Below are 13,258 nucleotides of genomic sequence, written 5' to 3' on the forward strand. Positions count from 1 at the left end.
TATTTTGGGAGAGAGGTTGCAGAAGGAATGTGAGAGCAAAGACTTACATGGTTTAGAAAGTAATTCAGAATCCAAAAACTTTGAAAAGGACAATGAATAAGAACCTCATGAAGGTTTATTGTCTGTCTAAAACTTCTGTTTATAGTCACTTGCCATCATATAAAAAATATTCAAGTATTTTACTTTTCAGAATAAGTGAAGTAAGGTTCACACTTACAGTCTTCTGGGTAAACACATTTGAGAGTGATTTCATCAAGGATCATAGTTTTAGGGCAGTAGGGCAAGCATCCTTCAACCCTTTAGATGAAAAAAAAATTAAAGTAAGAAAAAAATTTTAATATAAAAATATATTACATTTAATAGAGGAAACTAAGATACAGTTTTCCTAAAATTCTTCTATTCTCCTTGTCAAGCACTAAGCAGTGCTCTGCTTGCTGTTATTCCATCATACCTCATTGTACGAAATCACAAGCTAGTGGATGATAAAGAAGTATTCACGATTGAGGCAGAATCTGAACACAGAATTTTCAAAACATACACTTATGTTTGGGACACACTAAGGCCATGTTCTATAATTGTGATTTTACTCTATGTTCATCATATCGTTACTTTCCTATGCTCCCCAACATATAAGCAGAGAGACACACTCTTTGAATATCCATAAGGATGTTGGTAGAACAAAAACAGAATGTTCAGGGGCCTTCCCTGCTTACTGTTAAGCCCTGAAGTCATTGAAAAGTAGTTAGAAATCTCTGGGTGGCAGAGATGGAGGTGGGACATGGTTGCTCTTCTCTGAGAACAGGGAAGGGGGATGGCAGAGGCTGCAGTTCTCAAGAGCCTCAGGGCCTGTGCCCAAAATAGTGGCCGTGCTCTGGGAGGAGGTGATTGTATATGAGCCTAAGGAGACTGAATTTCAAGCCCCAAAACGTCTGGTCTTGTGTGTGGCACATGAAATCAGGAGGCCCACATTTCAAGAAGCATGGGCTTGGGAATCGGGGACCAAAAACAGGCAGGACCATCCTGAATGCTTATCCTCTAAGGGAATGAAGCCAAGATAATGACTGAGGTAAAGTCTTCCTTCTCGTCCAGTTGGGGCTCAGAGTCCAATTTATTCTGATGCAAAAGAAATATATCCTTCATGTACAACCAATTATTAGATTCATACCTACTAGAGAGAATTACTGTACATATAGTTTAAAAAAGCCTTGCTTATCTGCCTCTCAAATACACCAGCAGGTTATGATACTATTTTTAATATTTTAAAACATTTCCATTTGCCTTATCTATAAAGCAAAAGATGTGGACCAAAAATACAGCCCCTTTCCAATTCACTTGACACTAAGGGCACGTGTTGCCACCAGAGGGCACTCTTTCAGGGAAGGAAATCCAAAACCAAGAAAAGCTAATTTCTCTTTTTAACAGAGACCCTTTGGCCATCTCTTGGATACTTCCTTCACAAATTTTTTTTAAAAAACATTAACAGCTCAGCTTATAAGACCAATTATTTATTTCATAAAGTGAACTTAAATAATAAAATTTTAACCAGTATATGATATTCCTATCCTACTCTAAACTCTGTCAAGCAAAAAAGAAAAAGTTACTAGATTACTGAAAATACTAGGGCCGGTTGATTATCCTCACATTAAATAAACATCATTTTTTATGCAACTCAATTATTCTGCAGTTGCTTCATGCAAGTCAAAACCACAGCTATTGTTTTAAAATCATCTTCCAAAATCCAGTAACTTGTTCCTTTAAAATGGCATCATGGTTGCACACAGCAGGGTCCTCTTTATTTTGTCATACAACTGGTAATCTAGTCAACTTCTGACTGATAAATATGCCTCAGATGTAGAACAGTTCTTATAATAGGTATATTATGTAATAGGGATAGCTCTGCTTACATATGGGCTCTGTGGTATGCTAGTTGGCATCTTTTCTCATAAAAGTTCTCATTTCCACTAGATATTTTTATTTTCAACACTTGCTATGTGCCAGAAACTGAAATCATCTAGAACAAGCAGGGTGGTTCTGCTGGGGACTTGAAGGAGGCGTGCAGGGCTATGTTGACACGCCAACTCAGTACCTGAGTCTCCCCTCAGGACGGCAAGTACCAGGGGGAGCCATGATGAGGTGCCTCAGCCCAGGGAACCGGAAGAAGTAGAAAGAAGTAGTGGTGAAGACAGAGATGAGAAACAGTTTGGCAGGGGGGAAGTTTCATGCCGAGTCTCTTCTCTGCGTTCTAACTATACCAAAAAAGAAACTTCGGGGGAGCTACAGACCAAACAATGGAAGCACTGAGGATCTGGGTTCAACCACCCTGGAGACTGGGTATGCCACAAGAAATAAACTAGCCAAATGCCACTTCAAAATATAGCTCCATTTCCTCCCCAGTGCCAGGGCTGGCCTTGCCCCTCTCTTTTTCTTCCTTCCTCCCCCACGTGCTCTCCTTCCTATGGGGCCCCTGTTATTTCCCCTCTTCCCGATGGCTCCCAGAAGAGACAGGAAATAGGTTTGTGAATGTGGGAGGTCCAAGTGAATGGTGAAGACTTCTTTTCAGAAAGAACTGGTTGTTTTTATTTTTAAGAAAATAAACAGAAATATCATTTCCTTCTCTCTGTTCCCATAGCACCTGTTACCCAACAGGATGTAGTTGTTCAAACTCTGGCTCTGCTGCCTGCAAACTGCGTGGCCTGAGGCAAGTTGCTTAACTTCTCTGTGCCTCGGTTTGTTTTCTCTTCTGAAAATGGGAATAATGAGATTACCAATTGTACAGCACTTAGCACAGCATGTGTCATGCTGTAAATACTTCAATGTGCTAGTTGTTGTGGTGGTTATTCCTCTAGCCCTCTTTCCCCTGTATTGTCAATTATTTGCTATTGTTCCTGTCTTCTTCCTAAAGACTGTGAGCTCCTTGAAATAAGGGCTACATCTCATTTACTCATATGTCAGAACCTTTTCTAGTGCCAGTGTTTGTTGTAGAGCAGAAGCTCATAAATGACTAATAGAAAATGATTCTTTTAAAAATATTCCCTCCTACTACTGTTGCATTTCTCTGTTCTCCTTTACAACAAAATTCCTTAAAAAAAAAAAAAAAAAGCTGTTACATTGCTTATCTCCATTTTGCCTCTTCCTATTCTCCAGATCACCAAATCCAACAAACAATTTTCAGTTTGAAATTTAAAATCCTCAGAACCAAATTCCTGGCTTTTCCTCCAAACTGCTCCTCCTAACATCTTCCTTATCTTAGTAAATGGCAACTCAGCCCTTCCGTTAAATTGAAATCATTCGAGTTGATATTTGACCAGTTTTGACCACAAAAATGGCGATTTCATATGATTCTGAAACATACAAAATGCTGAGACCTGAACTGGAGTCCTTAACTCCTCTTTCTCTCATAACTGACCTTGACTCTATCAGCATCCCTTATGGCCCTAAGTTCAAAATATATCCAGAATCTGTTCACTTCCCACATAACCTCCAGGGCTACCAACCTAGTCAAATCCCCTTCATGTCTGTATTACTGCCCTGTTCTGCCCTTGTTCTTCCCCTCACCAAAAGTCAGTGTTAATAGCCAGTGTAAACATTTTAAAAGATCCTGTCACTCCTCTGCCCAAAATACACCAGGACGTTACTCAGAGAAAAAGAGTCCTCAGGGCTTCCCTGGTGGTGCAGTGGTTGAGAGTCCGCCTGCCGATGCAGAGGACACGGGTTCGTGCCCCGGTCCGGGAAGATCCCACATGCCGCGGAGCGGCTGGGCCCGTGAGCCATGGCCGCTGAGCCTGCGCGTCCGGAGCCTGTGCTCCGCGACGGGAGAGGCCACAACAGTGAGAGGCCCGCGTACCGCAAAAAAAAAAAAAAAGAGTCCTCACAACAGGCTACAAGGCCCTATATGATTCACCCACCACTACGATTCTCTGCTCTCTTCTCCTACCTCTCAATTTTGTTCACTTTGCTCCAATTAACTGGCCTCCTTGCTCATCCTCAAGCACACCAAACACATTCCCATCTCAGGACCTTTACACGTTTCTCAGATTGAGAGGCTCTTTCCCCAGATATCCACATGGCTAGTTCCCTCACTTCCTTCACATCTCTTACTAGATGTCACCTTGTCAGCCTATTCTTCCCTGACCACCCTACATTAATGAGCAAACACACACACACCTGCCTTATGCTCCCTTACCTTCCTTTATTTTTCTCCAGAATACATAAGTCCATCCTACAATATATTGCATTATATATTTACATTTTTATTTTTTATTCTCTGCCTCAATGCAACAAAATGTTTAAGCTGCGGAAAGGTAAATACTTTGTTCAATACTGTATCCCTAACAGCTAGAAGAACTGCTGGCATACAGCAGACCCTCAATAACTACTGCTTGAATAAAACAAAAGAAATTCGTGAATGAGTATCTAGAACAAATTATTGTTAAGAATTTTTTTAATCTAAGAAAAAAAATCACTGACAGCAGAATCTACTAATGCTAGAATCTGTTCATGAATGGTTAAACATGACTTACGGTGGAAGAAATTTACATGCTAGAGCTGCAGGGTCACTACACGTTTTAAAACAGGGAGTGGCACAAGGTTCATATCTCCATTCACACATCCTCCTGTAAGGCACTGCTGCCTGGATTTCTGGGGAAAAATGAAATTTAGATTGTGTACAAAAATGGACAGCTTGAAAAATAATGATTTATGATAGTAAACCTTTAGGGTTTGACCTTTCTTTGATTATAATGCTGTGGAAAAGACAGGGCTATTGGGAATAAAAAGCATTGTAACTGCTTGCTGATCAAAGCATTTCATACTCAGGTTGAATATCAAAATGTTAGTTTATCTTCCAAACATTTAAAAAAGCAAGAGGTGCAGGAGGCCAAGGAAAATTCTAAATCTTCTTCCTTTCTTTATGTTTAGTGGGTGTTCATTGATCTATGTATCATGATAATAGCATACACTTGTTTGGAATTTTATTTTTTGCAAAATAAATTTTTGTCCATAATTTTATTTTATCCTTGCAACAATCCTGTTGAGTGGGTATCACCTCCATTTTATAAATGAAGGAATTGAGGCTAAGAGGAGCCAAGTGACTTGCCAAATTCAAACAACTGGAAAAATGACAAGACCAAAGACATATTTATTGCCTGACATCAGACGTAAGGAAAACACTCCATCTTTGTTCTTCTCATAGAATTTAGCTCATTGCCTTGTACACGGTAAGTATTATCTAATGACAAAAATGAATGAATAGGTTTTAATAATACATGCTTGTAGTTAGAAAAACCTTCCTTGACTGAAGATCTTTCTCCTGCACACTCTGCTAATATTTTCCCCTTCCCACATCATAGACCAGTCCTTCTGCAGCAGTCCAGAACTATCTCTGAAGGAGAGAGCTCCATAAGGGAGAAAGTTCAGGAAGCAGGTTATGTTTCTTGGACTTCAGATATGGAATTCAATTCCAAGGTATGAGAATGAAAATAAGGCTTTCTGGAAGGCATCTATGCATCTAAATATTAAAATACTCATTAGACCTGGGTTACTAGGATCATGGGGCATGAGAGAGGGTTGGTTCCAAGACTAGAATAAACCCCTAGTGTATCCTAGGTTTGGGAAGCCCACAAAGATGAGTTTCTGAGATTTTGATGATGCCATTGGCTGCAGTTGTCCAAAGCTCAGGTAAGGCCACTGGGTCTGGTTCTAATGCAGCAGATTTGTGTATTGGAGAGGAAATAAAGGCATGCAAAATTCAACTTTTAAGTAAATTCAAGTAAAAATATCACACTCACTCTATAGAATGTTGTATAGCCATGTCAGTGACTCTTTTTCTCATGAGTCCAGGAGCCCCATTCAATAGGCAAAAATTTGAAGCTTAGTTTGAATTTTCTAAAATCCAAAGAGATTTATAGAAATGTATCCACAACAAAAAAAGGCAAATGATTAGCTCTCTTAGACTGACTTAGAATCTGAGTCTGTTAGAGTGAAAAAAATTTGTTTGGGAGACTCAAGGCAGATATCGAGCTCTTAGGTTTTGAAAATAAAGCATGACTTTTAAACACTGGATAAGGCAGTGAGGATTCCTCTCTGAAATTTAGAAAATTCAATAGCTATAGAACAGCAAGGATCTCTAGAAATAAGACCAGGATTCTGCTGAACCAGAAAAATCTTCTAGAGGTCAGTGGAACCAGACTCCATAGTATTCAAAGAACAGAGATAAACACATTGTCTTTATCATTAAGAATCAAACTATATGAGAAGTTGCCTTCTAATGAAGGAAAAGGTAGATACAAAACTAGACAACAAGGAGACATGGGTAAGTTCTGTTTCCAAAGCCCAGAGAGCACTGAAAGTAATCATTGAGGCAATCATAAAAATAACATCATTTAAGGCTATTCTAAACAATTTACCACATTAACTTATGGGATACTATAACCCTATGAAGTAGGTATTATTATTTCTCCCATTTTACAGATGCATAAACTGAGAGGCAGAGAGGTTAAGAAACTTACTAAGGTCACAAAAGGTCATGCAACTAATTAAAAATGATTTTTAAATTAAAACCTAATAAATATTCTGTCATTATTTAAGTTACCTACTTAATCTGTATTTGAAGATCTCAGGAAACATACCTTCTATGCTGAAGCTACTTAAATGTTTAAATTCTTCAGAATCATCATATTTTGATGCTTTGGCACTAGAATCTGTCAATATGATGAAAAAGCCTTTCTTGCTGCATAACTCAAAAGCACTGTAACCAGGAATCCAGAGGTCCTGATGGTGAAAAAATGTGGCTCTCCGACGAAAGGCTGAATTCACCTCCCACAGTTTCAGAATAAGAGTGTCATCATCATGGACATAGAGAAAGTAGTTTGGCCTTTCAGCAGATTCCAAGGAAACAAGTGCCAATGCTGTAAAACAGAGCAGTGTTTGACAACTCCCTGGGTTCTCTGGAGAAGGCAGATCATCAGCACTGGCATCATTAAATTCATTTATAAAGCTGACAAAAACAGAACTGCACAATTGTCATACATAGTTAATGCCAATCTCAAAGATTTCAGAAATGATTTATAAGATCTCTAAAGGAAAAAATAGTATTTTAATGCAATGCATAAAGTGACAGCTCCAAAAATAATCAGTCTTTGATAAGTTCCAATTTTTAAATAATTGATCATGTCTTTGGGCGAAAAAAAGAAGTATCAACTTAGGACCCCAGAATGTACAATTCCATGCAAATAGTTGAACAGTTAATTGGACACACATTTGTACTTGCAAGCTTTAACATTTTCAAATGTACAAAATCTACAAATGGCTAAATTGGATGATAGAAAAGAAAACGAGAATAGAGAAACAGATCAATTTAAACATGGTGCTGCATTTCAATATCACTGGATTCTTAATAAGCAAATGTTCTTGCAAGTGATTTTACTGCATTAAGAAAAGACTATTTGCTCAACATTATTGTCTATTTCCCCAGAGATGATGAGAAAGCTAACGAACAACTACAAAGCATTTGAGAAGTGCCATGCTTTTTTGTTATGCACTTTAAAAGTTTCCCTTATATTTATAAAACCCATGGCATAAGTTTCTTCATTGAGATTTTAGATTTAATTTCTTAAACCTTAATTTCTTTAGGTCTTAATTCCTTAATTTAAATGTACTAGGATTTTTCTATTAAAAAAATTAATTTTTGTACATCATACAATGAAGAGCTCTCTCAAATCCAATAAACGATTCCAAAGGCATTTATTGTGTCCTAAAACTTACAAACCCCTCTGCTGAGCACTGGAAGATGCGAAGAAAAATAAAAGATATTTTTATAAGAGAAAAAATATATAACTAATATATAAATTAGAACTTTAGACTGTGATAGGTGTTTTCACAGATTAAAAAGAATTAAAGGAGCTCTTTTTACAAGAATGGAGCAATTTATTTTAACTGGAAAATCAGGAGATTTCTCTGAATTAAGTGAAACTTAAGTCGGATTCATTCATTCAATAAATATTTCCTAAGTTTATAGAACACAACATGCATGGTTCTAAGCAGGGTAAGAATAGTAACAATGTAGCCTGAACATCATGGATCAGAAGGGGACACTAACCACCAGGCAGAACAAGTGCCAAGTGGATACGACCAGTATAGATGTACAGGGGCAAACCAGTAAGTGTGGGGCCAGGTACCACGACAGACAAGGCCACGTAAGAAAAACAGACCGTCTCAATGACTATCTAGACTTTGATTTATGGTCTTAACTTAACTTGCTTGATATTAAATCACAACTTTTTTTCTTTAATTTTAATCTGGCATTAAAACCTTTCACATGTTAATTATCAGAAGACTATTTTTCAAAAATTTCAAATTAAGTTCTGTGATTAATGCTATGAAAACTGAAGCTGTGCTTTATTTGGGACCAAAAACTCAACCAAACAATTGCAATTCTAATTGCATCTATATATGCCAACAGATAAACAAAGAAATGATTTTATATACAAAAGAGAGAGCTAGTTCATACACCAGTGTCTTATGTTATTTCAAATCCTTTAGAGCACCTAGAAAAATGTCATAAACATATTAGATTCCCCAATTAATATTTACTGCATGAATAAATGAAAAAAGGTCAATGGAAAACTAAATTCTTACTTTCAGTTGGAAATTATACTTACACGATGCCTTATCTTTGAAAAGGCCTGGAGTGATCATAAAAGTAAAAAATAAATTGCCATGAATACTACTTCTTGGCAGAGAGAAAATGTTTCTACTGGTCATATTGATCCCCAGAATAAGGCCAGTCTGCCCATAACTTGCCAGCATATATGGTCCTTCTCCAAGCCCTAGTTAAATGCAAATGAGAGAATTATAAGTTGGCATAGGATTTTTACATTTCAAGCTGCCATTTCAATGGAATAAATTCTAATACCAAAAAATACTCCGAAAATTATTGAGCATTTAAACATTCATCAGTAACAAAATAACAACTCTTTTCAAAAAGAATATATTATATTGATTTGGAATATATACATATTTAGAATATGCAGTTTAGAATATATATATACATGACTGCGTATGTGTATATGTATATGTACATGTATACCTAGTGGTGATGGATAAAAGGTTGACTTAAGCTTTCTAGACCTCAAATTTTCTCACCTATTTGAAGATGTTTGTCTAGGTAACCTTTCACTCTAATATTCCAAGACTCTAATCTACTCTCAATAAACTTAAGCTTAGTTCTATCAATGGTAAGGTATTTTGATAGTCTTCTAAAAATCATCTCTCCTTAATAGGTTGCATTACATTAACACAGAATTCACAGACATGATATACAATATTTTACTATTTGGGGGATTACTGAATTTCATCAGTGAGGTATGTCTATAAAGAAGAAAATAAGATGATGCTGAACAGAGAAGCCAAATGTCATGTTACTTATGCTGTCCTTTCCATACACTTCAATGGTTTCATATAAAGTGAAAAATATATACTATAGTTAAAAAAAACTACTTAGTGTAGAACCAAACCTGAAACTCAGTCAAAGTAGTATTCCTACAAACTTCATCTTATAAAGAAAACTATATAAATTAATTTTAAAATTCACTGATATTAAAAATAAACTGATGCGTTAAGTTTTATGATAACGTCAGTTTACCTTCAACCCAATCTCTATGACGTTTAATGTTTTAAAATAAGTGAGGTACTATAAAACTTTGAGGTTTCTTCTGAATTATCTAAATTACATAATTATCAGCTGTGTACTTTTACAGATATATGTAGATATTTACGTTGTAGTTATGTAAAATGCTAATATAGGTGCAATAGGTGGTTTCAGAAAAGAACAATCTGGTTGCTCTCAGTAAATTTCACTTTTCCTCTTTTCTCCAATTTTTATCTCAAGGACAGTTTTCCTTTCCCAGACTACTCTTAAGATGGATGGAAAAAAATTCAAAGAAACCCACAACCTGGGTTTTTCCCCTTTCAGGATGAAAACGAAGCCTAAGAGAAGGGGAGAAGATAATTGGATTAGAGGGTTACAAAGTCTCCCAAACAGGAAGGAGAGCAAGAACCAAAATTTCCATCATGAGGAACAGGAGAAGGTAGGGATTATAGGATGAATCTTCAAGTGCTGTCCCATCCACTGAGTCATCAGCTGAGACACTTCACCACTGAGCAGCTAGGGTCACCTCTAAGCCATGGGGAAGGAGATTTAGGAGGGACTCAGACACCCTGAGTGCACATGGAGCTTTGAAAACCTCTGCCCCCCACACCAAGATGGAACTGAGCAGATGCAGGAAGAATTTCGCTATGAGCCTGGCAGCAATGGACTCCTCACCACTGTTACAAATATATACCCTGCACAGTTTCTCTATGAGCCAAAGTCTACAACACCCAAGAAAACTATATCATTAGTCTCCACCACCTATTAGCTCATTTTCTAGGGAAGACAAGAGCAACATAAACTTCCAAGATGAAAATATACACCAATTTAGATTTGTGTGAATATGTAAATAATGTACAAATAGGTATATAAACATGTAAATCATGAGATTCAATTCAAAATGAAGACGACATATACAACTACAGCTTGTGGGCTTCAAGCACCCTCACAGATGTCCAAGAGAAGAACAGGAGAAAGGAGATAGACCACTAAACAAAATATTCTCTCCCCTACTGCACAAGTACCTTCCTACAGCAACCTGAAGAGACAACTGTCATCTGAGAAATCCATTTGTATAAAAATCGAAAGCTCCTGAATTGATTCCCAGTCGATGGATATCTTGTGTCTGAATTGTTTTCCTGCATTTTCACTAGCAATTGAGGGACAAAAGTCACTGACTTTATCATTAATTTTCTGCAGGGAGAATTATAATTTCACTGTCTACTAAAAGCAATCATTTCCTGTAGTTATTATTTAAGCACAGTATTAAGAATATCTGATCTAATAAAATCACTCTGAACTTAAAACTTGCACAACAATTTTTAGCAGGATCTTGAAGTCTTAACTCCCTACAGCAATAGAACATTTATATTTTTAGCAAATGCCATAAAAATGAAGATACTAGAAACAGTCATTGTGTGAAGGATTATTGAACTTATCTCAGTAGTAACCTCTGAATTTTCCTACTTTAAAAATTTTTTTCCTCCTACAGAATCACAATCATTTATCTCTGCATTTGCTTTGAATAATTTAAGTATTTTAATAACATAGTGTCCAGAGAAAAATGCCAGCTATGAACGTCCAAAGAAGACTAGGTAAGTTTACAATAGTTGTGAAATTATTTGAGATGAAACAAATGAAGAATGCTCATTTAAAACTTTTTTCTTTTTATTACAATCAACAACTTCCACAATTCTTTATTCCCGTTCAATTATCTACCTTGATCACGTTACTTTCACAACTCTTCCTCTCCTTGGCAGGTTGACTCTGTTCCCTATTACTTTGATCATAGGAAACAGAATCTCTGTCTCTCGTGGGTCTCATGAAGGCCGAACGCCCCGTGTTCACCCTCTGAATACTACCAATACAGTATTACAAATGAAACTAGAAGAACTGGTTTGAAGAATCTTGTAACACATTAGGAAAAAAAACCATCAGTAGAAGTGCAGCAGACTTATTGACAAAAAGCAAAATGTACCAAGCAGTAAGAGGCAGAAATTCAATATTCATAGAAAATTCTGCTTCTGTTTCCAAGGGCCTGCTGAAGGAACGCCAGAAAGTACAAAGGCACAGATGGAGATTTTCACAGCAGAACTGTGTGAGGAAGGAATTCTTAAGCGAGGAAGTTATTGGAGCGTTTTCTCAACTTGCTGTCTGTGTACGTTGTGTACAGCATATGATAACGACGTGCGGTGATCATTCCTAGACTAGGATGTGCTAACCATAACTAGGCAGTGTAGCATGGAGATCAAGCTTGTGGGTTCTGAACTTAGATTGTTTATAAATCCATTTACCACATTTTGGCTAAACGACTTTGACCAAGTTATTTAATTCACCTATGCCTCAATTTCCTCCTTTGTAAGTGTTAATAATGATAATAATAATGTTATGTCTTTCAGGCATATTTTGAAGCTTAAATTATATGATATAGGTATAGTTAACACAACAAAAGCCATTTTTATTATTAGGTACTTAATATTAGGCAATCAGTCTCATCTTAAGCATGGAATCCAAAGGATTGATGTGGAGTGGATGTGGTGCGGGAAATATGTTTAGTTTAGATTTTCTTTAACAAACACAGAATTTTTTAAATGTGGGATTTTTTTCCTCTTCAAACTTCCAAAGATATAACAGAAACAACCAAAGACTAAAATGTCCATTTTCTTTTTAATTCATCATCTCTATTTTACTAAAATTTTCTGGCTTTCTTTGTACTTTTACAGCTGACAGATTTCTTCCTGGCTCAATAAGTCATGGAAAATACTTTGCATTGGTTGTTTGGTTTTTTTCTTTAATAGATCAGCTTTCCTATAACTGTTACTCTAACCTACTCATCATGGGTTTTTGTCCAGTTACCGTCAAAGTGGACACTTCCCTGGATCATTTTATTTGTCTGAATTAGGTTTAAGTGGCTACGCCTTCCTCATTAAATAGGTTTGACAAAAAGCAGGCTTCAATTCTGCTAATGTCTGGCATTTTCAATGAGGATATAATTCTCTGTCTCTTACATCTATGCCTTAGTTTTAGGCAGCACCTCCTCTTAGACTTCCCATTGCAAATCTGAATGCTTGGGAGACTAGATTTTCATTATTACTAAATCAGTAAGTTCTCATTCTGATAAGATATAAATAATTATTTTGCCTAAAATGATGGCTAAATAAATTCCTATATTATAGTTTGTTTCTTTGATTTCCACAACATAATAAAAGTTTGAATAATGTCCATATTTATTCATAATGGTAAAAGGTATACGTTTGGTATATATCTTTCATCCTTTTAACCTAAAAAATTAGCTAGCTTTACTCATTCATTCATTCATGTTATTCAAAAACTACTGAGAGCCTCCTAGGTGCTGAGAACTTAGTTACAACACTTTTATTTTAAAGGGAATAAATTTTAGCACGAATACTTAGAAATTTAGATACATTTTAGAAGGCAATGGCTTTCATTGAGTCATACAGTTGGCACTTAAACAACATGGGTTTGAACTGTGCAAGTCCACTTATACGCAGATTTGTTTCAAGAGTAAATACTACAGTAGTACACAATCCATGGTTGGTTGAATCTGAAGATGCAGAATTGCAGATAACACAGGGTGACTATAAACCATAC

At 36.5% G+C, this 13,258-nt stretch overlaps 1 protein-coding gene across 1 annotated transcript in view; it reads right to left on the bottom strand.

Annotated features, from left to right (window-relative positions):
- Nucleotides 1-13,258, bottom strand: part of OTOGL (otogelin like) — a 147,801-nt gene that overhangs the window by 49,205 nt on the left and 85,338 nt on the right. Inside the window, 4 exon segments of the mRNA XM_060164963.1 lie at nt 218-297; nt 4,521-4,638; nt 6,627-6,905; nt 8,658-8,825. Of these exon segments, the coding sequence (XP_060020946.1) occupies nt 218-297; nt 4,521-4,638; nt 6,627-6,905; nt 8,658-8,825 (645 nt within the window).

This window comes from Lagenorhynchus albirostris, chromosome 11 (assembly GCF_949774975.1).
Source record: "Lagenorhynchus albirostris chromosome 11, mLagAlb1.1, whole genome shotgun sequence".
NCBI classification, from domain to species: domain Eukaryota; kingdom Metazoa; phylum Chordata; class Mammalia; order Artiodactyla; family Delphinidae; genus Lagenorhynchus; species Lagenorhynchus albirostris.